At 37.0% G+C, this 26,458-nt stretch overlaps 3 protein-coding genes across 5 annotated transcripts in view; 2 read left to right on the forward strand and 1 right to left on the reverse strand.

Moving 5' to 3' along the window:
- The window catches only part of LOC141427523 (uncharacterized), a 131,746-nt gene that overhangs the window by 78,221 nt on the left and 27,067 nt on the right, over positions 1-26,458 (forward strand). The gene's annotated exons all lie outside the window — the stretch shown is intronic.
- On the forward strand, positions 58-7,923 carry LOC141427531 (putative serine protease K12H4.7). Its single transcript, XM_074087062.1, has 10 exons — positions 58-166; positions 1,493-1,690; positions 2,424-2,608; positions 3,340-3,572; positions 4,177-4,315; positions 5,217-5,365; positions 6,160-6,276; positions 6,454-6,592; positions 6,871-7,044; positions 7,729-7,923. Exons 1-10 carry the CDS (start codon positions 158-160, stop codon positions 7,841-7,843), a joined length of 1,458 nt encoding a protein of 485 aa, XP_073943163.1. The 5' UTR covers positions 58-157; the 3' UTR covers positions 7,844-7,923.
- On the reverse strand, positions 7,882-26,283 carry Sam-S (S-adenosylmethionine Synthetase). Of its 2 annotated transcripts, none has more exons than XM_074087064.1 (11): positions 26,144-26,283; positions 22,050-22,397; positions 21,639-21,716; positions 21,434-21,556; positions 21,149-21,258; positions 19,755-19,898; positions 16,865-16,951; positions 12,423-12,554; positions 10,317-10,499; positions 9,820-9,953; positions 7,882-9,024 (listed from the first exon to the last, which is right to left on the reverse strand). In XM_074087064.1, exons 2-11 carry the CDS (start codon positions 22,162-22,164, stop codon positions 8,922-8,924), a joined length of 1,209 nt encoding a protein of 402 aa, XP_073943165.1. In that variant the 5' UTR covers positions 22,165-22,397; positions 26,144-26,283; the 3' UTR covers positions 7,882-8,921. The 2 variants fall into 2 exon arrangements, with proteins under 2 accessions (XP_073943165.1, XP_073943164.1); XM_074087063.1 differs by lacking the exon at positions 21,149-21,258 and adding an exon at positions 20,619-20,731 and having other exon boundaries at positions 26,144-26,282.

Raw genomic sequence — 26,458 nt, forward strand, 5'->3', positions numbered from 1 at the left:
ATTAAAATTAGGTCGATAGCGATAAGACGTATTAGATTTGTCAAATTTATCACTTAGGCTTACGATAATGACAAATATGATAATTAGCAATTGTAATCAAATATTCGTTGGTCTGTACATAATGTGTTTGTGATTTTGTAGGACCTGTGTTAATAAAATGGAAAAGGTAAGTTTTGCACATAAATAACTTTCGTAACCAACGAGGTACCTACTTACCCAGTTTTAAATACTTACCTAGTTTAATGAGTTGGCCCTCTACAAGATGGACCGACACGACGACTTGTTAAGATCCCTAAATACACTCATCAAAAGTGCCTAGGGGCACTTTTTATCCCTAAACAGTTTTGAACATTTCAATTTAGACGTGTAATACGTAATTACTGAGCCAAAACATGAAATTTTTCTAGGGATAATGAGTATCCGAAGACATTTTTCATGTGTGTAAGTATTATGATACAATCAGTCTTGATGCCAGATTGGGCCGGAGGGCCCGGGGCCCGAGACTGCATGGATATTGCAAGAGCTGTGATTAGCCTGCGCGAGCCCCCTATCCTACCTACTGCTTGGCTTGCGTTAAAGCCTCGCAATCCAGGCCGATGAGGGCGCGTACAGGCTCGGGCCTGACTGAGCCGAGCCTGTATTGCACGGAGTCGACGTGAGGAGCCCCATCTCGGGGTCGCCAGTGTGTGCTTCATGGATGCTCTCGCGGCATCCCACAATGGCAACGAGGAACCTCGTGTTTTTAGTGGGTAATCCCTCTCGTGGGCATCGCCCCACTTCTATTAAAAAAACAATGAGCTTAAAAAAATATCTACTGTTCTCCTAAACCCAGCCAAGGGCTGGATCCACCTTTACTATAATGGCCAGTTCGTTTCACTACATTATAGTGAAGTATAAGATAGTAGCTTAGCTACTCAACCTGCGGCCGCCAAGCTTCTGTGAGTGGCCCGCCGAGCATAAAAATTATATAGGTATTGAATTTAATCAACCATTTTATCATCGATTTCCATGGTGGCGGCCCCTAAAAAAGCTTGTGGGCTCTGATATGGTTGGCTAGGTTGAATTTACTTTTAAATACTCTCCTACGTGCATGTTATAGATGTACCAGCTGCGTTGTATGTTGTATGTGTACCTAACATACCTACTATAGGAGAAATAAGGTCTTTCCCTACGTAATGGGCGTTTTACGCGTTGCGAGATGGTAGGTACTTATATAACGGCTTCAGGGCCTACGCTAGGTGACGCCTATTGAAAAATATACTGAGCGGCAAAAAATCTGACCTTGAAATGTATGCAGAATCGGTAATTTTGTATGAAGGGTGGGCCAAATTTTGTGCCGCTGAGTATATATAGTATGAGCAGCGCTAACTGCGCGCGTCGCGTGCGACAGATCTTACCTGTACCGCATCCGAAGGCGTGCGCCTGCTCCGTGCACCCGCGCCAGCTAACGTTGGCCCTCAACAATCGTATTGCGACAAATATACCTTTTCAGTTGAGCCTGCTCCTGGTCCTGGCAGTATGCGCGTGCGCTGAGATCGTGCCGGACCCGCGCGTGATCGAGCCCCCGATCCGGGTGGACATGCCGCCGCCAGCCGAGACCGCGCGTTTGAGCGCGCGCAACGTCTTCCAAACCTTTATCTCGATGCCTGTTGATCACTTTAACCCGCAAAACTCGGACACTTTTCTTATGGTTTGTACTTACTTGATCAGTAATTTCCTTTTATCTAAGTGTGGGGAGAACTTTCTATATTTGTTCACTAGATGGCGCTAGGAGTCGCTACTCAGTATACGTTATGTAGTGCACAGGTCTCGTCTAAGAATGAGAGAGCGTGGGCTGTAGTTCCCGCTGGTATCCACTGCGGATTAGCAGCTGTACACTCACCATAAAATTTCTTAGTAGGTGTATACAAATTTCTCGCGATGTTTTACTAATCTAATGTTGAATTACAAATAAAATCTCGGACATGTTATGAAAAACTCAGAAGTGCAGCCCGGGTTCGTATCCACGATCTACTGCTTTAGAGGCCAAGATCAAGCCTCTAAGTAGGCTACTAAAACTTTTTCACCTACTCGGTTAAAACAGAAAAATTGTAGAGCACTTTTTCGCAAGGTCATCGAAGTTTAAATCTTCTCTGGTGCATAAACATTTCGATCCGCAGACAAAACGCTGCCTGTAGACATTCATGCTGGCCTCCCTCCATAGAACTTGTGAGTATGTAGGTAAGTAGGTATATATGTATGTAATGACCTATGTACCTCACCCATACCAATACCGTTTTCCAGTGGAGGTCTATCTTAATAACACTATTTTAGTGGATTGTCTACCGCGACTTCGCCTTTGTACATCTCTTTGTTTTGTTAACTGTTATTTTCATATGTTTTATGTACAATAGAGTATACAATACAATACTTGTTATCTCCAGCGCTACATGTTCAACGAAGAGTTCTTCGGCGGCCCTGGTTCACCAATCTTCATTCTGGTAGGGGGCGAATGGAATATTGCAGCCGGCTGGCTGCTAGGCGGGAACATGTTCGAAATGGCGCGCGAAAACCATGGCTACCAGGTTTACACGGAGCACAGATACTACGGGGAAACCGTTCCATACGCGTTAGTACCTTCCTATTGTTTTCATATTACCATTTTACTTCTCATTTCTGTTATCGTTAGGTACCTATAGGTAAAAAAAAAAGAATTCCAAAATCCATCGCAGTAGAATCTGGTTATAACGACGGCCAAGTGACCGGTGATATTATACGACTTACTAGCCGGACTACACTGTAATTAACAGTTATGCGGTCTTTCCCACAAAAGCTGACATAACTTCGGTTTTCGGTGATCGTACAACTACTTGTCCTATTACTTATTCTGTGGTACAACATATAACACAGACAAAATGTAGGTAAGTAGGTATAACGCTACTTAAGTACCTACTTGTACAGTTGCGAACCGGGATATTGTTGAGCTACTTTGCAAATGCTTGTAGGTACCTAATTTGGCCTAATGGCTAATATTATAATTATAAATTTATTTAAGAATAATTATCAGTATTTTATAAGTTTAAGATAAAATCCTTTAAGTAATTAACGATTTAACATACAATAATCGCTATAAAAATAACTACATGGCCACAGTATAACAGGAAATTTGTTATCCTGTGACATGGCACTCGGCTCTTACAGCCAGACCTATTAGAATATCGTTGAATGATTGCACAGCCATGGGTTCTAATGTAATAGGTAGCCCGTCACCTAAGTAATCCATAGCCCATCTTATTAAGGGTCAAAGTACGCCGCAATATCCGGTAAAATAATAAATTTTAACCTGAAATATTTTTCCAGAAACTTTACCACGGAAAACCTGCGATTCCTAAACGTGGACCAAGCGCTCGCCGACCTAGCGTACTTCATCCAAGCCATGAAGCAACAGCCGCGCTTTGCTGACAGCCCGGTCATCCTGTACGGAGGGTCGTATGCCGCGAATATGGTGCTGTGGTTCAAACAGCGCTATCCTCACTTGGTACTGGGAACAGTGGCGTCTAGCGGACCCATAAAAGGACAAGTTGATTTTACTGGTGGGTGCCTGCAAAAGGCATTGGAAATATTCGAGCTGGCTGTTTCTTTTAGTCGTTGCTTTCGAAACTTCGCATAATGGTACGGTCACGGGCGTTATTTTGGGACCCATTTCGTCAAAAAATCCTTTGAATTGTCACACAAAATGACAGATATTCGATCTTAAGTGAGTCCCAAATTAACGATCGTGGCGGTACAGTCAACGTACAGTCGAAGCAAGTAGGTAAATCGCGTATCAGGGTGGAATATTTTCGCTGTAAATGTTGACATTTCATATGTCCACCAAAAATCATCGTGAAATTGATTGTGCAAAGCTTCCTCCCCAGCGCGCAATTCAATTTCCCCTACTGCGCCGACTTAATAATATATACTTTCAATTTTTTTATAGGTACTTATTTACAAGTACCTATACCTAGTGCCATCCACGAAGACGCGTGATTTTGTCAAAATTAGCCATTAATGACATTGTAATAAGAACCACGGCACGCGTCAATCGTGAATGACTCTACCTACGTAAACGTAACGAAATGACAAACTTTTACTTACTCTACCTACTTCTTATACAACAGAGTGAAAGAAGGGCTATAAAATTTATTCTTCCTTTAGGTTATTTGGAGACAGTGCACGAAGCTTTCTTATCAGAGGGCGGCGAACAGTGCATAGATGTTATCCGACAAGGTATATTAGAAACGGTGGAAGCTTTGAAAACGGAAGCAGGAAGGCGTTCCTTGGAACAAGCATATAGGTAAAGCAACGAAACTACCTTCTATTTGACCATTTCAACGCCAACATAAGTACTTAGGTAGGTATATATACCAACAACACATCTGTACAAAGCGCCATGGGCGTACCTAGGGGGGGGGGCAAGGGGGAAATTGTATGTTCTGCAATATATTACGCCTCGTATACATTTTTGATCAGTGATTAGGGCGAGTTCATGTATTTTGTGTACCTACATAAAATATTTAAGTCGTTGTGTATTTTTAGCTAAATTATTCCAATGGGTATGTAACCCGTAATGATAATTGTAAGTTTGGAATATTAAAATAAATGAATAAATTTTTTTTTACCCGTACTCGCAGAAAAAGGACCTAAAAATCTGACTTGCACCCCCCTAGGCCAGAAGCTGGGTACGCCCATGCAAAGCGCAATGTAAAAGTGATCTTCGCGCAATAACATGAGGTTGAAAAGTTAAGTTGAAAAGGATACTTTCCGTAAATACTCGTAATAATTATTTAACGACAGCGTAAATTTCTATAAAATTGATGTCTTGGTCGAGCACTTCACATATAAAATCTTATACTAACCTTTCGTCTGACGTGTTCTGGATCCGTACCCATCCGGCCCTAATGTAATGTGTACCTTATTAAAACCTCATTAGAACCCAATTTTCTTCGGATCCGTCACGGCCCCCCCAATATAATTTGTACCTAAGGATTTCTTAATTAGAATCAAATTTTCTTCTACTTTCTTCTTTCTTTTTGGCATTCAACTACGGCATACCAAAGGGGAATTTCTTGGCCATGGCTCCTTTACTAATTATATCTACTTAAGCATATAGGTACTCTTCCACACGCTTGTAGATACCTACAAGCTTCCTGAAAAAATATGCATGGATATTTTACATCACATGATAATTCTTACAGGTTATGCTGGCCCCTAATAGATTATGATGATGTGTACGAACTAGGATACTTCTCGGGTTTAATCAGCTGGAGGTTTTCGGGTTCCGTACAGAGTGCACAGCCTGGAGTACTGACCAACATCTGCAACAACTTCCTGGGCACTGCTTACGGTTAGTCTTTGGTTTACATCTATGTAGGTATCTTACTAATATTATAAATGCGAAAGAAATTTCAACCACTGGGTTTAGTCATGAAATTTTGTACAGTTGATCTTAACACAACCTCAATGAAGAACACGATATAAATTTTGGAATTTCCCAAGAGGAATTTTGTAATATCTCGGCATTTCAATTGTAACTATCAGATCGAATAGTTTACGCGTACGAAGCCGCGGGTAAACTCTAGTTTGTATCTATGTATAAAATTAAATGGCTCACAGCACACCGCCGGGAGAAAGGAAACTTTGACAGGCCTCCCTCTAGGTGGACTGACGACATCGCGAGAGTTACAAGCCACCGCGGTGGATGCAAGTGGCGAGTTGTTTTTGTGGCGTTCTACAGGGACCTTTGTTCAAAAGTGGAAGTCTTCCGGCTGGTGACAACACACCGCTGGTCCGCTGACATGGCCAATGCCGTCCTTAGGAATGCCGCGACCCTTAATTAAGGACTAATTAATAAACATAGTGAAACCTAAACCACTTTGAAACGTAAAAAAATGACAAGGTACATTTGTGTAAGCGAATATTATAATAGTATCGAGGCCCACTCGAGGGGACCCTTGTCTTTTTGGTAAAGACGCTACCTACTTCACGGCGAATTAGCAGCGACGTTCATGTATAGAATTCTTAAGAACTTTCGGATAGGACAATGGCGAAAACGAGGCTATATATCAAATCTTATAGTACTTAATCTAAGGAGGCTACTCACTTAAGTTGTACTTAATAAAGATGTTCTTGAATATACAGGAAACACTCCGATGGAGAAGATTGGAGGGTACATCGCCCAAACTGCCGGCCTCACCACTTGCTGGGACATGAGATACGAAGCTCTCATTAATACGTACAGTCAACCTAGGTCTAACTGTGAGTACTTTCTTTTAACAGTTCAATTAGTCGTGTTACCTTTAAATCGTTTTCTACTCCCTATTAAAAAGTACAATTACAATTTAAAGGGTACACACTTCTATAAGTAGAAATCATTCAAGCTTTCTAATCAGCGACTATAAAATTATAATTAACATTATAACTTAATACTTTCAGCTCGAGCTTGGTATTTCCAAACTTGTACAGAATATGGGTTCTTCCAAACAGCACCCAGAATTGGCACGGTGTTCGACCCACTTGTATGGCTAACTGTAGACTTTTACGTTGATATTTGCAAGAAGGCTTTCAGCGAACGGTAAGAGATGAATTGATAAGGGTGGGTGGATATTTAATAGGTACCTACTCTTTCGAGAATTAACTACTAAACCGAATTTAGCATAACATTTTAATTATATTAATTTCGTGTACCACAAGTACCTAATTATATTTTTTTTTGGTTGAGTGGAGCCGATAATGAATTGTAGATTTTACAGTATTGTCTTAAATCATTTTAGCGATTTTAACATTACTATTTATTTATTTTTCTCAAGTCTGGGCAAGACTACTCTATTTTTACAGTATTTTTTTTTTTAGTTTCGACGAAGAATTTGTCTACGACGCAGTGGAGCGTGTAAACCTAGCGTTCGGCGGCTTAGAGCCCGATGTGAACAACACCATCAACATTCACGGAGATATCGACCCCTGGCACTACCTCGGAGTTCACGACAGGGACCTCAAAGAAAGCTCGCCCACTATTACTGTTCCCAGGTAAATAAACATCCTTTCCTTTTGACATTTGATACCCATATTATTATTATTGTTAGCGTATTCTGTCTCACTGCTGAGCAAAGGCCTCCCCCCGATACTTCTACTGCTCTCTGTCCCCTGCATATAAGGGCCAGTCCTTTAAGAAGTAGTCCAGTTCATATAGTTACAATTATTAAAAAAATCAAAAACTACGCTGCCTTAAAAACTTAAAATAAATAGTAAAAATAAGTCTTGTAGTCAAGAACTCTGTAACTTACACTTCAATAGTAGGGGACCGATAACTGGAAATCTTGGAGCTAAATTGTTTTGAGTTGCGAGTCGCGTAATTTTGATTTCATAAAAGTCCGAATGCAGCAGAATTTACGCGACTCAACTCAAAAATTAGTTTCGTTGGCCTACCCTAAGTTATTTTAACAAAGTTCTAGACTACAAAACCTATGTTTTTCTTTTTAGTTTTTCCACTGACCACTCCTGCTCCTGCAAGCGTTTTCTGTCCACTGCGTGTGCTGCGTCGGCCGCGCAATGAACAGACAACGCCAGCTGGTGGCTAGTTCGCGATGTTACAGTAATGTTTACTTTGGCACTATGACGATTTAGTTAGAACGTAGAATAGCACCCTTAGCGCTAAAAGAATTAAAATCGGTCTGATTTTTAGCTCATATTTTCATATACATATTTTTACAGGGCATCGCATTGCTTTGATATGCAAAACTGGTTGACTACGGACACCATTCGTATGTCTCAGACGAAGATAGCAGCGAGGAGGATAGTAGCTTCGTGGCTCCAGTCACAAGAATAAAGACAAATTATTGTTATGTTATCGTTTAAATAAAACACTTTTTCAAATCCCGATAATGTGCCGGGAGAACACAATTTTAATATTAGTTTAAATTCCACAATCTGATAAATCGATAATCCACAGTAAGTCAATTAGAAACTTTTAACGGGTCGAAACAGATCAAAACATATAATCACAATACTCACTAACCGACCTACGAATAGTTAAAATTCTAAATTCTAATGTCATAAAAAGTACGGTTAGCGCCTCGCCTAATCAAGCCTACTGGCGGAATTTGTATAATTATGTCGTGGGTAAATGCACAGTGCACTACTGCCCCGGACTGGTCGGTGTGTTTTCAAAATGGCTCCTTTCCTTTTACCTTTTCAGAAACACAGCACAAATTGTGCTGCGCGGGACGCTGCGCCAACAAAAATTGGCAAAATATAATCATCAATAATAATCGGCAGTTCACTGACACTTAAGTAAAATTGTAAATTAAGACTTATTAATATTAAAACGGCGTTCGCGCCGCCCCGCAGCACTGTATTTGCAGCGCGCACGCGCACTGTGACGCGACTGGAGCAGTAGTCTACTCTACTCAATCATAGCACTTAAAAAGTAAAGCTCACTATGAAAACATTCGAGATTGAAGGCAGCCCACTATTTAAAGTGCGTCAAATTATACTTAACACATCAGGCATACATAATAATCAATTCATTTAAAACTGTTATATAAAATAAAAATCACAATTCATTGTCTAAAAACGGGAAAATGTTATCTTGGGAAAATGGGACTGCCTAGCGAACCCCTGAACTAACTCAAATTCAGATATGACGGCACCGTGTTAAACCTACGTGTCTAATGTGTCTAATCTAATGAATACTTAACAATTACACTGAGTCCGGCGAGTGTGACCTTCGCCGTTGGAACGCCGTTGCACGGTTCCACAGGCGAGATTAGACTCGCTCGAACATAAATCGTCTATAGAGAGACATCAGCGATACAATCTCCGCGCCCTCGCTACAAAGACACACGTAGATTAAGTGTTTAGATACTGGTGGAATATTTACAATGTTCTAGGGCTCAAGTCTGAAGTCATTCTACGAGCGGCTTGGGATTCTCCCACGGGAAGCCCTCTCGCCCGAAGTGACCATAAGTGCTGGTCCTCTGATATATGGGCGCTCGGAGGTTCAGCTCCCTGAAAGAAAAATAACACAAGAACTCAGAATTGAAGATAAAGTTTGAAGTACTGAACTGTAAAACTCATTGAATGCAAACGCACAAATCTTCAGGTTTCGTTTCCACCAACGATGTGCGAGAATGTGTTTTTCATGAACCAAAAGAAACGTGGGTGACGCCTGTTGGCGATCCAGCGTGTCATAAACAACGTCCTAACTTTTTTTAGGTTGTTTGATAACTTGGTTTGTATGTTACCATGCGACGGTAATATTTAACAGAAGGTAATATTTAAAATAAAGGGTCCGACTAAACCTAAATAATGAAATGAGCCAATAACGTGTCTACCTATTCAAAAATTGACACGCTCGGTTTGCGTACATATATATATAATATATATATATATAGCGATTTCGATAGCTCCGATATCGGAACCGACTCCCGACTTGTAAAATACAGTACTTCCGACCGGATCGGTTTAGTACAACCATGTTTGAGATTACTGATTGAGGTACTGAAGTTAAAGTGATTCTTGCTGCGGGTCATTTCGGATTTACTACCAGCATACCGGCTAAGCGCCCCACCGAACCCAATCGAACATATCCGATGTGTTTGAACGAAAGCAAAGAGAGTGCTGATTCACTGATCGCGGGCCACTCGATCTGACAGTTTGGCCGGAATTAGTAACTCCTCGGAGTCGATAAAACTCGATAAGGGATTCAGATCTGCTTGAGGATCTGACCCTTCGAATTTTCAGATCCGGATTTAAGCACCCATTTCTATTGTACAGGCTGTTTAAATAAGTAATAAGTCTTACTTGACGATCTTGCCGGGCCGCAGGTCAAAGTTGTTTTGCACGATGCGGAGGAGCTCTTGCTGCGTCTTGTGAGAGGTTCCGTAGTCGAACACTGTGATGGAGAGAGGCTCGGCCACGCCGATAGCGTATGCGACCTTAAACGTAAACGTTCAAATAAACAAACTAAGAATAAAACGGTGATAGCTTTTATACTTTGAGGTCTTTCACGTCAGTGCATAACTGAAATGATATCAGTAGCATGTAATTAACGAAATAGATAGATCCACTTCTATGTCGTAGGCTAGTCTTTAATTTAATAAGTAACAAAAATGCCAATCGAAGTCAATATACACATACATTTATATATTGAGTTGAATACTACACTCCAGTTATAAACATGAAGATACCGGTATGGCGTCGAATATACATTTTCGTTAGGCAACTCTAGAGAGGGAGAGATATAACCTCCTTTTTCCATGTTTTTACTTTGGTCTGTAATAAAGTATGTAATGTCTCACCTGAACCATGCAGCGGCGGCAAAGGCCAGCCTTGACGAGTGACTTGGCGACCCAACGAGCGGCGTAAGCGGCCGACCGGTCGACTTTAGTGAAATCTTTGCCGGAGAATGCACCGCCTCCGTGGGCGCCCCAACCGCCATATGTGTCCACTATGATCTTACGACCAGTAAGGCCGGCATCCGACTGGAACAATACAAAAGTTGCAATGATCACCGCTAAAAAGTCACCTCAAAAGATCACCGATAAATTTACGGCTAACTCACACAAGCAAGTATAATATTCGGATCGCGACGATAATTTCCACCAAACAGCTCGCATCGCATCGGACCAGATTTTACAATTTTTAAACGATATTAAATCATGTAGGTTAACGCATTCACTGCCACCTGACTTCCACAGGCGCCACCGACGCACATGTGCGTTCAAGATGTATGAATAATTATGACAGCGGCACTGGGTGAAGTTCCGAAAACGCATATAAGCGTCGGTGGCGGTGAATGCGTTAAAATCTATATTTATATACTCTATGTACTTTGTAAATACTGCGTAAATAATTTAAATAAAATACTAATTGCACTTTAGCTTGGTGCAAATGACATTTGACACAACGTTTCGTTTTACTCAAAGAGAGTTGCTGCGGTCTATGCATTGGGCGTTTTATTTAAATTGCAGTCCAAATATGTCTGGATTAAAATATTTAAACTTAAGGAAAACTGTGTTATATGAATAAAATTAACGCTACTTATTTTTTATTATAGATAAAAAAACAAGGGACGTCAAAGTAACAAAACGTAATATGCATGTAACGAAACATAAAAGACTAGTGTGCGACACCACTGTGCCACGTGTTTATCGATACTGTGTAAAGTCGCATTTCATTCTGTGGAACCTGTGCGTTTTATTTTCAACTAGTGTTTACCCACGGCTTCGCACGCATAAATCAATACATGGGTACAGAAGTTGAATTTTTTATATCTGGTTTAATTAAAGTGAGATAATTATGTAGACAAATAACAAAACATTTATAGAAAAACTAATTAGTTAACAATTAAAAACAAAAAATATATTTAAAAATTTCAGTCGATGACATAATAGGCAGCATTTCCATGTTGAATGGCCAGGCCAGTTTTATAGATTCGGGTTTTAAACATTCCACCTCATAGCATAGTCTGTTTTATCGATTGGAGTTTTAGTCTGTGATTTTTATAAGTGTCATTTACACCATGCTATATTTTATTAACCCCCGACGCAAAAATAGGGTTGTTATAAGTTTGACCGCTATGTGTGTGTGTCTGTTTGCCCAAATTCCTTTGATCCTGTTATCCTGGGAGATGACAGATTAACCAGGTGGACCGAATTGTATTCGATTTTTTTAATTTGAAATAAGGTTTTCTAACGATGGTTCTTAGACATGTTTCATCAAAATCAATTTAGCCGTTTTTGAGATATTGAACTTTGAAGTGATAAAGTCAGGGGTTTTCTACCATTTTGTTGGTTAGGTTAGTTTTTCACTATAGCACGCAAGTTTTCATGCAAATAGCTTGCACGCTTCTGTCAAATGTACGAAGGTTGAAGTACGCGCGCCAGCTGCTTGTACGACAAAGTTACAGCTTAATAGTGTTTTACAAATAAATAGCTTAAAATATGTACAAATTAATGCCTGGCTTAGCTAGCATTATAGCTAGCACACAAGTTTTCTGGTAGACATAAAGTAAATACCTTTTCTGAACAAAAGACGTATGCGAAAATAATGAATTTATTCCGGTGTGCGACCGGTGCTAATTTATTTAGATTAGATAATTTTCTATAAATTCTTCAAATGTTCACAGTCTGGATTTTACGTTTTAACTATTACAATACAATAACTCTTTATTGCACACCAACACAGTATACAGTACAGAAAACACAATGACATGTTATTTGTTAAAAACGTGTTATTGTTCTTATTTGTGTGCTAATATATCGACATTTAATAAAATCTTTCCATCTGTACTTTAAACACAGATTTTTTAAATTGTTAAATCGCCATTTGAATGACGTTATATATTTTAGTTTAGTAAAATGAAAAATAATTATGCCTAGATAAAATTGAGTAGTGTATGTTACCTGTGGACCTCCAATGATGAATAGACCGCACGGGTTGATATGCACGACGGTTTTCTCGTCGATGTATTGAGCAGGGATCACTTCTTTGATGACTTTTTCTTTGATCTCCTCACGAAGAGTTTCCAATGTGATCTAGAATGTGGTTAGAAAAAATAAATTATTAATAGAAAATTAAGATGCTGTGAGAAGTGAAATTTCGAAGAATGGTCTGTACAGAGTTAACTTCAAAAATATTTGACATTAAAGTTTATCATCATCATCATCATCATATCAGCCGAAGGACGTCACATATGCCTACCTCATACTTTATATTAAAATGAAATACAATTATTCATAAATTCTCTTGACCCAAAGTAAAATCAGGCTTACAAATATAATACAACGACTCTTATTGCACAACACAACAGTAAAAGATACAGAACACATAGAGAAAAAATTACAAGATAAACAATAGGCGGCCATATCACTTCAGAGCGATTTCTTCTGCTTATTTACATTAACTCAGAATCTGGTATAATTTTAAGTTCATACATAATTCATAGACTTTTTTTTTTAATAAGTTTAATCGCATTTCTTAACATAACCGATGCCCACACCAAAATACAATATGCATAGGTTGGTACTTCAGACCAATATAATATGTCACGATCTCACGATTCGTATTACTATTGTTGTTTAAGGTATAAAATTACATTGGAGAACTCCTTTTATTACACGTATAATTATTTAACTACATATTTTTGATGTAACCATAGCCTATCCTATACTACTAATTCTTACTAATATTATAAATGCGAATGTGAGCATATTTGTTTGTACGAGGGCTGGTTGAAAATAATCCAAAACAAAAATAAAAAAATAAAAACAAAATTTCCGCAGGAACGTCATTCCCCATCTTTCTTCATTTTAATCGCGTAATATTGTTAAATTATTGTTGTTAGTAAAAAGAAATATAGCCGTTTTAAGTGAGTCTGACGTTTCTATTTCATCAAAATGGAAAAAACAGAGGTGATAAAGTTTTATGAAATTAAAAGGAAATCTGCGAGTCAAATTAAAACTAAGCTGGACTGTGTATTAGGGGACTCTTCTCCTTCATTTAGTTACTGTCTACACTTGGGTAGCGGATTTTAAACGAGGACGACTAAGCTGCAATGACGCTCCCCGCAGTGGACGGCCAAATGAGGTTACTACCCCGGAAATGGTCGTTTAAAATTGAGAGACATAGCAGAGATTGCAAATATCTCATCGGAACGCGTTTTCAACATATTACATGAACATTTAGACGACCAGATGGCCTAGTGGTTAGAGAACCTGACTACGAAGCTTGAGGTCCCGGGTTCGATTCCCGTGTCGGGGCAGATATTTGTATGAAAAATACGAATGTTTGTTCTCGGGTCTTGGGTGTTCAATATGTATTTAAGTATGTATCTATCCATATAATTATATTTATCCGTTGCTTAGTACCCATAACACAAGCTTTGCTAAGCTTACTTTGGGACTAGGTCAATTGGTGTGAATTGTCCCGTGATATTTATTATTTATTATTTATCGATGAAAAAGCTTTGTGCGAGATGGGTGCCGCGACTGCTGAGCGATGAGCAAAAGAAACGACGAGCTGATGATTCAAAGAAGTGTTTGCAGCTCTATAAACAGAATCGCAGCGAGTTTCTTCGTAAATTTGTAACAGTCGATGAAACGTGGATCCACCACTACACGCCGGAAACGAAAGAACAGTCAAAACAGTGGACAAGGAGTGGGGAACCTGCACCAAAAAAGGCCAAGACGACATTGTCTGCCGGTAAAGTGAAGGCAACAGTATTTTGGGATGCAAGAGGTGTAATTCATGTGGATTACCTAGAAAAAGGAAAGAATAATTGTCCAATATTATGCAAACCTGTTGCAAAAGCTAAGAGACTCAGTCAAAGAAAAAAAGACCTCATTTGGCTAAGAAAAAACATTTTTCCACCATGACAATGCACCAGTCGACACGTCTAGACTAGAGTTGCGATGGCAAAAATTCAAGAGTTACGCTTTCAAATACTGCCCCACCCGCCATATTCACCGGATTTGGCCCCGTGCAACTTCCACCTGTTCCCAAATTTAAAAAAAATGGGTAGGGTGACAGATATTTTCCACTAACACGGATGTCATTGACGCCGTTAATGACTATTTTGAGGGTCTCGACAAAAGCTTCTATGAAGATGGCATAATGGCTCTGGAGAAGCGTTGGATTAAATGTATAGAGTTAGGAGGAACATATGTTGAAAAATAAATTTGATTTAAATATCTTGATTTTTTTCTGTCCGTTTCGGACACTTATCAATCAGCCCTCGTAACGCTTTCACGCTTAAAGTACTCAACGGATCGTGATGAAACTTCATACAGCGATAGTATAGAACATAGTTTAACCCGGATTATTGTATAGTTTGAATGGGCAAGCGTTTCCCTATGCAAAAATGAGTATGTTTCCCTTTCATGCTTAATGTACTAAACAATCGTGATAAAATTAGGATAGGGTTCCGGAGCCATTACGAAAAAATCAAGTAATATTTTTCTAAGGATTTCGTATTGTGTAGTTGTGTACGGAATCTTCCAAGTTTAGGTATATTTTATACCTTATGCTGCTATTTACTCTGAAACTACTTACAATTCTCAAGCGATCTTAGCCGTTATAAGTTTCCTTGCAAATTAGATATACTTACTACTATCCTGAATTTTTTCAAATTTTTCCACCCAACAGTTTAGATTTTAAAGGACGCTGGATTTTAATGAAAATTTGCACAAGTTTCACCTCGGTAACCGCCCAATTGTCCCAAAAGACCTACCCAACGATACCCCACACTATAGGGTTAGTCGAAAAAAAAAATCAGCCCCACTTTACGTCTATGGGAGGCAACCTACAATTTTTATTGTTTTTTTATTTTTATTTTACCACTGTCGGCATGACTGATATGTATATTCATGCCAAATTACAGCTTTCTAGTACTAACGGTCTCTGAGCTTAGACTCGAACGGACAGACAGATGGCGAAACTAAGTATAAGGGTTCCTAGTTGACTACTGAACCCTAAAAAGGACAGCTGAATAGTTCAAGCAGGCGCGTGCGAAAATCGAATTTTTCGCGGACTAAGTCGCAGGCAACAGCTAGATTCAACGTAAATTCTTATAACTTGCCATTTTGCTGTAAATTATGACATGGCTACTTCTTTTATGCTCAATTATTTAATTTTAAACCTTTATTTTTTCAAAGTAGCACCCGTGTGAAGCCGGGCGAGCTACTAGTTTTATAATATAAAATATAATATTAAAATTTGCCAGCGATTGTTCGGATTTCCCTAGACATGTCCCGATCGGACTTTTTCCGTCTTTTTGATTACCTTGATTAGTTTTTCTTATGAATTATAAATATTTCCAGGCCGGCTTTCCCTGTAAATGTTAGATGTGTTCTGAATTCATGTGTCTAATATACATTTTTTGTACTGATTTGTGGTGTGCAAAAAAGAATATTCAAATTTGTATTGTATTGTATCATAGTATGTATTGTTTTGTAGGTGAAGTAAATATTTTCTTACAATCCATTTGAAACTTGTTTTCAAGTTATTTAGGAGGTAGTGATTGGAACAAGTTAAACTCAAATTAATAGCTACTTCATTGATTTACAACAAAAGACACAAAATATAAATTATAATGCAAATGATTAACTAACTTGCGAAATACTTTCCAAATTACTCATCTGTGTCAAGCATAAATTACCTAGGCGCAGGTTTTTTTTATGAGTCATAAAAAATAAGACAGTTTGCACAGTTGTAATGACGGCAAGAACAGAGAAATCATTTTTCCTGCAGAGGGCAAAACCAAGTCTTGATTGATACGTCGAGAAAAATAAACTCAAACACGCCATTGTTTAAAATCTTAGACGTATCAATCGATAAGCCGCGTGTTGACACAAAATAGGGCATGAAAAAGCTTATCTTTACGTAATAAAAGTATGAATAATTAATTATCAGGCAAGAAATCAATCTTCAGAGTTTACAGAAATGTATATAAACTAGCTACACGAGCCAATAACTTAGAAGACCTTGGTTGCAATCAAAGCAAGTAAGATTTACTAGGTTCTTTCACTCGTGGAATTTTCTTCCCAACCTTGGAAACTCTATTCAAAATAAATACTGTTTTTTCTTTCAGACTTCTACGAAACGCTTAAAATTAGACTATTCACTTCTATTTATTATGACAGTTGTGCAAGAATAAAATGCTAAAATAAAGTATGGAGCCGCTGATTATTATTACTTTTAAATGAGCAATTCTTGTATATATACGATGAAGTTTGGTATGTAGGGGTTTTCGAGGATGACAAATCGATCTAGCTTGCTCTTATCCCTGGGAAAACGCTTATTATCGAGTTTTAGCCCATGCAAAGCTGACCAATTAAGGAATAATTACCTTCTCTGAGTGCTGCAGGGATACCACAATGGTGTGAACTCTCTGTGGCACAGTAGCGCCGCCAGCGAACACGTACTCGCAGGTCACCTGAGAATTGTTGTGAATTGTACAAGACCATCATAACATAACCTACGATTCTAAGTCTTATACTTAAGAGTTCTTATACATTTGAGCTAATAATTAATCAAAAATACTTGAACACGACTCCATTGTTAAAGGCGTGTTCAGATATTTTTGATTGATTACTTGCTCAGAAGTATGAGAAGTCATAAAATAAATCCGAAATATTTTTCAGGGTGAAGTTTAACTGACCACTCGCACGGGTTTTTGATAAAAATGTAGTCATTATGATCACGACTTTGACGCGATACACTTTAAGATCGACCAATGTATGGAAAATCTAGAAAACTTTTACAACACCTTCTATTGTATAGTGTCTACTGTGTTTAGTATAAAATAAATAAACCCATGATATTAGGTCATGGCTATTGAAAAATTATGGCGCAGTCATCGTTTTCAATCGTGCGCAAAAATTTCAAGACTGCGTTATCTCAAAATTCAAGATATCCTTGTGTGCTCGCACAGTGGAAGCTAGTATAAGCGCATAAATAATGACACAGATTTCACCGACTAATAAGAATCAAGCGACTTACAAGCCGTGATAGGTACTTGAAATAGAAACATTATCATTGTGTGGTCTTTGTTCCATACACATTAATTTGATCAATCTCAAATGTCGGAGCAGACGGTGTCAATTTTATCACTTGTGGTCGTTGTGGCACATGAAAGAGCCCAGGCGTACAACGTGCCGCCATTCGAGCTCATGGCAACAAGTCTTAAATGAACTATGCTTGCGAGATTAAAAAATTTCTTACAGATATAAACGTTTTTATAAACCATAGAACGTACGTACGCAAGTACGTAGGCGTACGTGTACGTTCTATTGGTTATAAAAACGGGATTTTTGGTTAAAGTTCTTAATAATAAAAGCAAAGATGACAAGAACAATCAACCCGCAAAAAATATTATACACAGTTATTTTAATTCCTTCATTCTTAGAGGAATGCGATTTATAAAACTTTTCAATCTTTCATTAATTGTGTATCTAAAAACTATCTACTTAGAGTTGCATAAGTAATAAAAGAAATGTTTACGAAAATTGTAGTATCAGTTCTCGTGTTATGCATAGTCGGGTGTTTACTTGTGCATGCTGCAATTCCTGCAAATCTTTACTGCATTATTATTCAGTCATAATTCATAATATTTACATACTAGCCACCTACTTGAAATATAAAAATTAAAAATACGTCACTATGTCAACATGATAAACTTAAATCATAACATGAGAGATTAAATAGCTATGGGTCAGTCAGACCACCTTGAGATTGCAATATACTACTGATAAAACAGTTTAAAGTTTAAACTGTTTGCATTCAAACAGTTGATTACACTGGTTTCAATATCCAGTCGTATATAATTACATTACTTACAACCCATATCACAACAGGTGAAAAGTGTTTTTTTTTATTAAAAAAATAATAGCACCTGATTTCCTTTGCTTTTTTTACATAGGTACTATTAATGTTCTGGATGTACATCCGTTTGTTAGTTCAACTATCTGTCAAAAATACAGCATCTTTTAAATTGTAATAGATTAAATAGGTGCCTGATATAACAAATAATAAAATTAATTGCGGTTAGAAAACTTTAATAATGCTTTTTCATCAACCTTTTGGATAATCGTATGGTGGTATGGAATCTTTCATGTGAAAGTCCGACTTGAACTAGCCAGTATTTTCTTGACCACTGTTAAATAAAAATATGATAAATAATCAATCATAAATTCATAATGCATTCTTTCTTTGTTTTAATTTTTATCTGTTTGCCAGTATTGAAATTTCAGGGACTAGCCCAGCATCCCCTTCACTTCAAGGGTTTTTGAAAAGTTTTTTTATAAGGCTTTGCTTACCAAACCTATTTTGCTTATCAAAACCCTTTCATTTGATATTATAAACTTTGACCCCTTTTCCAGGCATGGTGCACATTATTGACCACATAAAATTGATCTTACTAAATTTATAAATGGTACAAAATTAATTGAAGTCCTTAAAAATAATGTTTGTTCTTATTGTAGGTAAACAATATAAAACTATGATTCATTGTGTAATAGCATGTCTAAATTCGCGCGAGACCAGGGTAAGGGTTAATTGAGGTTAGGCAGTCTTTCCACAGGACAATCTCATGAAGGGGTTTTCCTTTCAACACTAATATGCAATTGTTATCTCTTTACTGGTGATATTAAAGTCAATATTGCAAATATATTTATTTATCGCCTATGACAAAGTAGCATTGGCTTAGCGCTTGCAACAGCAATCACCTTCTAGCATCACAATATCCTAATATAAATAAAGAAATAAATATCACGGGACTCTTGTCACCAATTATTGACCTAGTCCCAAAGTAAGCAAAGCTTGTGTTATGGGTACTAAGCCAATGGATAAACATACTTATATAGATAAATACATACTGAAATACATATTAAACACCCCAGGGGGGTTAGGACATTTGCCCAAAATCGTTTTTACATATACATTTACACCAGACATAGTTATTCCTTACATGATTTTTCCTTTCGCAGATTTACCTAAATTCCTTGTTTCCCAATATGCTTTATTTACTGAAGCTTATCATTTCACAGTCGCATTTTTTCCCAATTATAATTGACACAGAAACAAGTATCAATTTGATAGGAAAAGCAAGTCATTTGGACTATTAAACTTACAACAAAGTGACTTTTTTTTGGGAAGGGGTGGATGTTTACAATAATTTTGTTAATTATTTCATTCAGTATTCATCTGACAATACAATAAGTTATTGACAAGTAAATTACCTGTGTTTTGGAATCTGGACGCGCCCACCAGAATTCACCATTCCGCCTCAAATCTGCAATCTTCTGGTTGAGCTTGTGTGCTAGAACAACTGTCAGGGGCATGCACTCTTCAGTCTCGTCTGTTGCATAGCCAAACATTAACCCCTGAATAAACAATAACACAGACAAATAGTTTAAAAAATGGTTAAGATGCTTAAAAGAAAATACATTCTATTGCACTGTATTTAATAGAAAGCCATGTATCTGGCTCATATTTGGATTCTATTTACATTACATTATACAAAAATATAGCAAAAACAGTAAAAAAAGAGTCTGTCTATTTGCATTTTGCATTCGATACCATTATTCCTTTAGGTACTATGCTCATTACCGTCCACATAAACAAAACATCTTTTAAATAATACAAACAGAGATTAGTATCACAAATTTAATAAACTAAGGGGCTGTTTCACCATCCATTGATTAGTGTTAACTGGCGGTTAGGTGTGATGCCGTCTCTATTTGTTTTGTTCGAATAGACGGAGACGGCATCACATTTAACCGGCGGTTAAAGCTAATCAATGGATGGTGAAACAGCCCCCAGCTAAATCTATTAATGTACTAAATGCGTTATTTTCTTTTATCATGACTGATCTGTTCATAATATTACCCCATGGCAAGTGGACTAGATGATAAATCATGAAATGGATTTCCAAATATTATCCTTAGAATATGTCAGGCCCTGTACCGCAAATGATACTAGTCTGATATTACAAGAATTTCTTATTACAAATACTGAAAATGATATTTGGTACTACCTGTATGAAGATATATGTAATGGTATAATTATAAGAGACCTTGTTCAGCAATGGTGATGGACATTACCTGGTCACCTGCTCCTACTTCCTCCTCGTTTCTGTTTTCATGCACTCCGGCAGCAATGTTCGGAGATTGCTGGTCTAAAGCCAGCATCACGCTGCATGTCTTGTAATCAAACCCTGATCCCAACATGCCCATTAGTATGAGATATTTGAATTCAAATAGTTTTAAATCTAGTTTCTGTTATAAATTGAATCTTCTGAAATTTTAAATTCTATGTCTTTCTTAAGGGACAATCATGGTAATCATAATGTAATCAGTGACAAGACGTTTCAGCCCACTCATAATGCAAATTATAAGTATAGCACAAGAGATGATAGACACCAATGCACAAATGATTTGAAGTTTTCAAATGTTTCATGAAATCCAATTGTTGTTGAACTATTCAAAAATATTGTGAAATAGTGACATCCCAGTGACAGATCCTATTTCATGCACAGTATTCATCGCCATCGCATCACCAATTTTGATAGTTTAGCCTTGATTATTTGAAACCCAAAATTGTTTCGTGCAGCAGGCTCTAGAGGAAATTATACCTGATCTCCTGCCCCAATATCAATTTCTTCTCTTGATTCAAAAGCATTGGCAATATTTACACTTTGTTCTTCAATAGCCAGCAATAAGTTTAGTGTACGCCAATCAAAACCTATTGTGTAGGAAATAATAATTTAGCTTTCATTGCCAGAAAAATAATATTTTGCAATTTTTTTTCCAAGGTTTTCCTAGATGCACAGATTTCTTTTGGCAGCTGGCAGATTGCCAGAGTTGTACTTAACACTACTTAATGCACAATTTCAAGGATTATGTCTGAAGGATCTTACCTTTGGATGAGTCATCATAGCCAATATGCTTCACAGTCTCTCTGACTACCTTCTGGTAATCTACATTGGCTTTAGAAGTGATTTCGCCGCACAGCAGCACCATTCCAGTTTTGGTGACTGTTTCTGTTAATATTATTACACTTGTTAGTAAACATTCAGAGTACCTACTTGAAACACCGCGTAAAAAATCGATAATTGCACTTACCGCATGCTACTTTCGCGTTGGGATCCTGCCGTAAATGCGCGTCAAGAATGGCGTCGCTTATTTGATCGCACATTTTATCTGCAAGGAAATCATTCCATGAAATAGGACATAAAATATAATGCGGACGACCCGCAAAATCACACAAGTTAATTTCATCATTGTTTGGTTCAGACCACGTGTTGAGACTATTTTGACAAATGAAATTGTCTGCCGCTCATGATGTAACATAGTAGTTCGACAGGAACTGAGGAGCCCTATCCACAAAAGACCACATGATACATTATTAAATTAGTCAAGTTCCAAGGAACGAGCATTTTTATTTTGTATATTGTTTGCGTACAAGCCTGGGGCGGCCATCTTTCGAGTAACATGATTCCTGCAGCATTTAGATATTGGAGATTTCAAACTAACCTGGATGACCCTCACCGACCGATTCGGATGTAAAGAGAAACACCGAGCCGTCTTCCATGTCATAACTGTGTCCATTAGTTTTCGTATATCCATTCATTTTTGAAGTTTCCGGCATTCTGAATAAGAGTTAGCTCACAAAATAACCCGAGTAAAAACCCCTGCCTGAATTAACACTGTGGAAAAGAGGTCCGGCGCGAGTTCGCGCTGATATTTATAAGGTCGGGGAGGCGTGACGGAGCCGCAATTAGTGACCAATGAGAAGCAATGACGCGCTGCGTGCAGCTGACAGGTTGAGACGCTGCTATTGGTTAAAATGGTTTGTTATGACTATGACAGGTTGGTTTCTTCCTGCAAGAGAAGACGAGCAAAAAGTTAGTAACAATATTTGTTGCTTTTGACAATATTACAGGATTTTTCCTATTTCACCAATTTCACACTTAGAATAACACGATTTTGCTTTAGCTAGAAATATATAATAACAGCTTACATATTTTACGTAAAAAAATAAAACATCACTAATCTATTGTCTATGAAAATTGTATTTTCACTTCTTATGCTCGTAAAGCTCGTGTTTATGCTGGATCTAGGAGAGGAGACATAAAAAGACTTTTTATGCTCTAGTGCATAAGGTAAAATCTTCGTCTAAGACCAAGGCGATCAGGTGTAAACAGCCACAAACTAAGAAGTTTCTACATATTTTTTATTTATTTTTTTATTTATATGAAACTAAACATCAACGAAATCAAACCAAATAGATCAATAAAATTGAAAAAATATAATTATATAGTAAAGTAATGCATGAACAAGTAAGTGAACAACTCTTAAAGGAATCCCGAAAGGAAAAGGAATTACCACTAAACACATGATAAATCATCACGATCATCACAATGTAATTTTAAATCTAACGCCTTAGATTAAGGTGCTAATAAATTATACCAAGGTAGATACCTACTAATATTTTGGCTTAAATATAAATAGTTTTACTAGAGAAAATATGGGAAACCACTAACAATTTTGTAAAGTAATAACATCCTTTAATGGGATAAAAATTAGAGTAGTCAGTGATTAGATTATGACCTAACCTATTTTTTTACCTGGCGGAACATCTTAATCATCAATTTATCACAATGATCACACATCACAATTCACAATATCTTCAAAAAAAAATCCCCCTACTTTTCCCTCAATTAAATATGAAATTTATGATAAATAAACGATTTTTTATTCACAGAAAGTGTTAAGAAAACATCTTACCAGTTAAATTTAGAGAAGGATTATACTAGAATTCTATGTACTTATTATTTGTTTTTTTTTGTGGAAAAATGAAAGCAATAGTAGATTGTACAACAAGAGCATAAAACAAGCCATTTTACCCGTGACGTTCATGTAGTCACCCGAGCCGATAACGCGGCGGCGAGGGTGGATAGACACGTCGAGGGGAAAATAGGCTTAATACTAGAATTTTACACTCTTCTTTTCACTTCGATTGCGAGGAGATGAAATAGCAACAGTGGAAACAATATTGTTCACTTACTAGATGCCTTTTTTTTCATGCATCACACACAATGCTTTATGATGAAAGACGGAAAGAGTGACATGGAGACAGTGAAGAATACTGCAGATGCTACAAAAACGTCTGTCAGCACTGTCAGACGGATTATTAAGGAAGCGAAGAGCTCCGACTTACTCACTGTGTTTAGAAGTAGATTTATCTACGTAAAATAGTTAGGTACTTTTATTGCTCTTAGGTACTTGTATATGTACGGTGCGCAAACTTTCCCCCACTCCCTTGTTTAATGCTCAAGAAGTTTGCCGGAATCTGTACTATATAATTATAAATTTTTAGTTTTATTGATTTAATTGATTGTTAGTTTTAAATATAAATAAAAAAAATCGGGCAAGTGCGATTCGGACTCGCGCACCGAGTGTTCCGTACACATGTATAGGTAGGTATGTAAACGGCAATCATGTGTTGAAGATATTATTTCCCGTTTTTTCAGTGATTTAATATATCCAGTGTAAGCAGAGCCCTGCTCCTAAGCAAAACGTACGTAGTGTGAGGTCAGATTATATTGGTCAATGATATTTACAGACAAAAAGTCAAGATTTTCAGACTTTTCTAGTTGGTTGTGTTATAATAGCTATCTTCACACCAAATTTCAAGTTTCTAGGACAAAACAGTACCCTATAGGTTTTCAGTGCACGGCAATTTGTATGGAATCACGTTGTTTAATGACTGTAACTTTTGAATTTGATTGCGTTGACTTAAAAGTTTGATTTTTTCAAGGCTTCAAGAGACTGCAGATATGAGTATTCGATATCAATTTCTGCTTGATACCTCGACGCGTTCCTGAGAAAAAGGGTCTTGACAGACGGACGGACGGACAACAAAGTGATCCTATAAGGGTTCCGTTTTCCCTTTCGAGGTACAGAACCCTAATTAATAAAAAATATACTTATAGAAACTTTTTGTTTGTGGCTGTTGACACCTGATTGCCTTGGTCTAGACGAAGATTTAACCGCATAAATACGAACTTTATGAGCATGCGAAGTAAATAAATAAAAAATAAATAAAACATCAAGAATCCTGAGAGCAGCAAGGGATTCAAACACGAGATGCAAAAAAACTTTGGTCTCGTGTGTCACATACAATTTTTCACCTCAGCAGCGAGAACATAATTTAAACGTAACGTAAAAATAAAACCACATATAGGTAGGTACTACCTGTTTACAAAACAAGCACAATTTTTTAAATAAAATCTGATTATTAACAAACAGATAAGTATATAATAATCACATTTAAAACCCAAAAATTATAACCTCAAAAATTATACAAACAGTCGCGATTACATCTTTAAAAAGTCAACAGAAAGACATGATTGCTATCATTGTTGAAAATTTTTAATAGGTACTGCAAAAAGTCTCATCTTTGAGTCATTAAAAAGTGGAACAATAAACGTATATTTATCATAAATGTTATTAAACCTTTAATATGTCTTTTTCTTAAGATTTCCATTACGTAAACATAAATACATTTGTTACATATTCAATCAATTTCACCAACTAAATATTTATTACAACTGTAGAGGCAGTAGGTATATGGAATTCTTTTATAAAAAAAACAAGACTTTCGTGCAACGAGATTGTATACTCTTTATTAAAAGAGCGGGAAAATTTACATTTTGAAAATATTTCGTTGTCATGTAATTTATTTAGGTAGGTATCAATATAATTTTAATCTTTGTTTTTAATAGCATAAATTTAATTTAAGATTGTAATCAACACTTTGATCCTATCTCTCGCTTTTTTCGTGTTGAAGTGAAAGTGACATATCAAAGTGAAGTTCAAATATTTGGAATTCTGTGAGTAGACCCAACAATGTCCTCAGCATTTAAAAAAAATATTAAAAAGTTACTTTGTCTCACGGAGTGAGCAAAATCCGGTTGTGAGCAAAATCATATTTCATAGCAAAACCTGCCTGTTTTTTTTTTATTATTCCACTGGCTGGCAAACGAGCAAGTGAATTTGAGGTTTGTGAGTGAGCTTGAGGTGCTGAGGTGAAAAGTTAATTGTTGTGAACTCTTGATGTAGATTAATAATAGCTTTAAGTATTGTTAGCAGCTTATACTTTTAAATTGCCTATTTATTGATTAATTTTATTTAGTCCTCATACTTTTATTTAGTCGACATCAGCAAAACAGGGCTTTTGGCACCTTTAAAATTAAACTTTTCAGGTTCGAAATTTTCTCATTATAAAAATCGACCATATTATTTTGTTTTTAAAGTTTATTTTGGAAATGTCAATATTTCGAATCGTTTCAGTTTTATTTTAAAGGTGATAATCTGCACCTACCCAGGTACCCTGCCGTGTGCAAACATTATCTTAAGATACCTGATTATCTTAGTGCCGTATTATCTTAATTGTGGTCAAAATAACTATCAAAAAGTTTAAGGGAGAAACAGTGAAGCTTTACAGTATACCTAATAGCTGAACTTTTCAGTAAGTACCTACCTACTTTGTCGCATGAAATTTTTATTGAGGCAATGAAATGTTTAAATCTACCTAAGTATAAGTAGACACATATTTTGCTTACCTGTAAGTTATTAGTTGCCATGAACTATCTTCGAATGCGCCTTCACTTAAACACTTGTGGTAGTTGTGGTTATTGAAGTTCCTAAATTAAAAAAAACTATTGAATCACAACCGGTGAGCTGTACGCAACGCGATCTTTCTCTAACTGAAACCATTTCTACTGAATCAATTCCTTTAAATATACCAAGGCAATCTGTGGAATAGAGATAACATCATGAATATTGTTATTTAAACATAGGCCAAGATCTTGTCTTTAAGTTCAATATTTAAGGTAAGTACCTATAGGTACCTGTCTATTTCTATGGCATTACATTTA

The sequence above is a fragment of the Choristoneura fumiferana genome, chromosome 4 (genome assembly GCF_025370935.1).
Source record: "Choristoneura fumiferana chromosome 4, NRCan_CFum_1, whole genome shotgun sequence".
In the NCBI taxonomy this organism is placed as follows: domain Eukaryota; kingdom Metazoa; phylum Arthropoda; class Insecta; order Lepidoptera; family Tortricidae; genus Choristoneura; species Choristoneura fumiferana.

What these genes read in the sequence shown, in the direction of transcription:
- LOC141427531 (XM_074087062.1), top strand. An exon ending in GGGGAAACCGTTCCATACGC is followed by an intron (nt 2,609 to 3,339) that starts GTTAGTACCTTC and finishes ATATTTTTCCAG; the next exon opens with AAACTTTACCACGGAAAACC. An exon ending in CAGTCAACCTAGGTCTAACT is followed by an intron (nt 6,277 to 6,453) that starts GTGAGTACTTTC and finishes TAATACTTTCAG; the next exon opens with CTCGAGCTTGGTATTTCCAA.
- Sam-S (XM_074087063.1), bottom strand. Translation starts at nt 22,164, where the DNA reads ATGCCGGAAACTTCAAAAATGAATGGATATACGAAAACTAATGGACAC. An exon ending in GGTCGGTGAGGGTCATCCAG is followed by an intron (nt 21,717 to 22,049) that starts GTTAGTTTGAAA and finishes ATTTCCTTGCAG; the next exon opens with ATAAAATGTGCGATCAAATA. An exon ending in TCATCATTGGAGGTCCACAG is followed by an intron (nt 10,500 to 12,422) that starts GTAACATACACT and finishes GTATTGTTCCAG; the next exon opens with TCGGATGCCGGCCTTACTGG.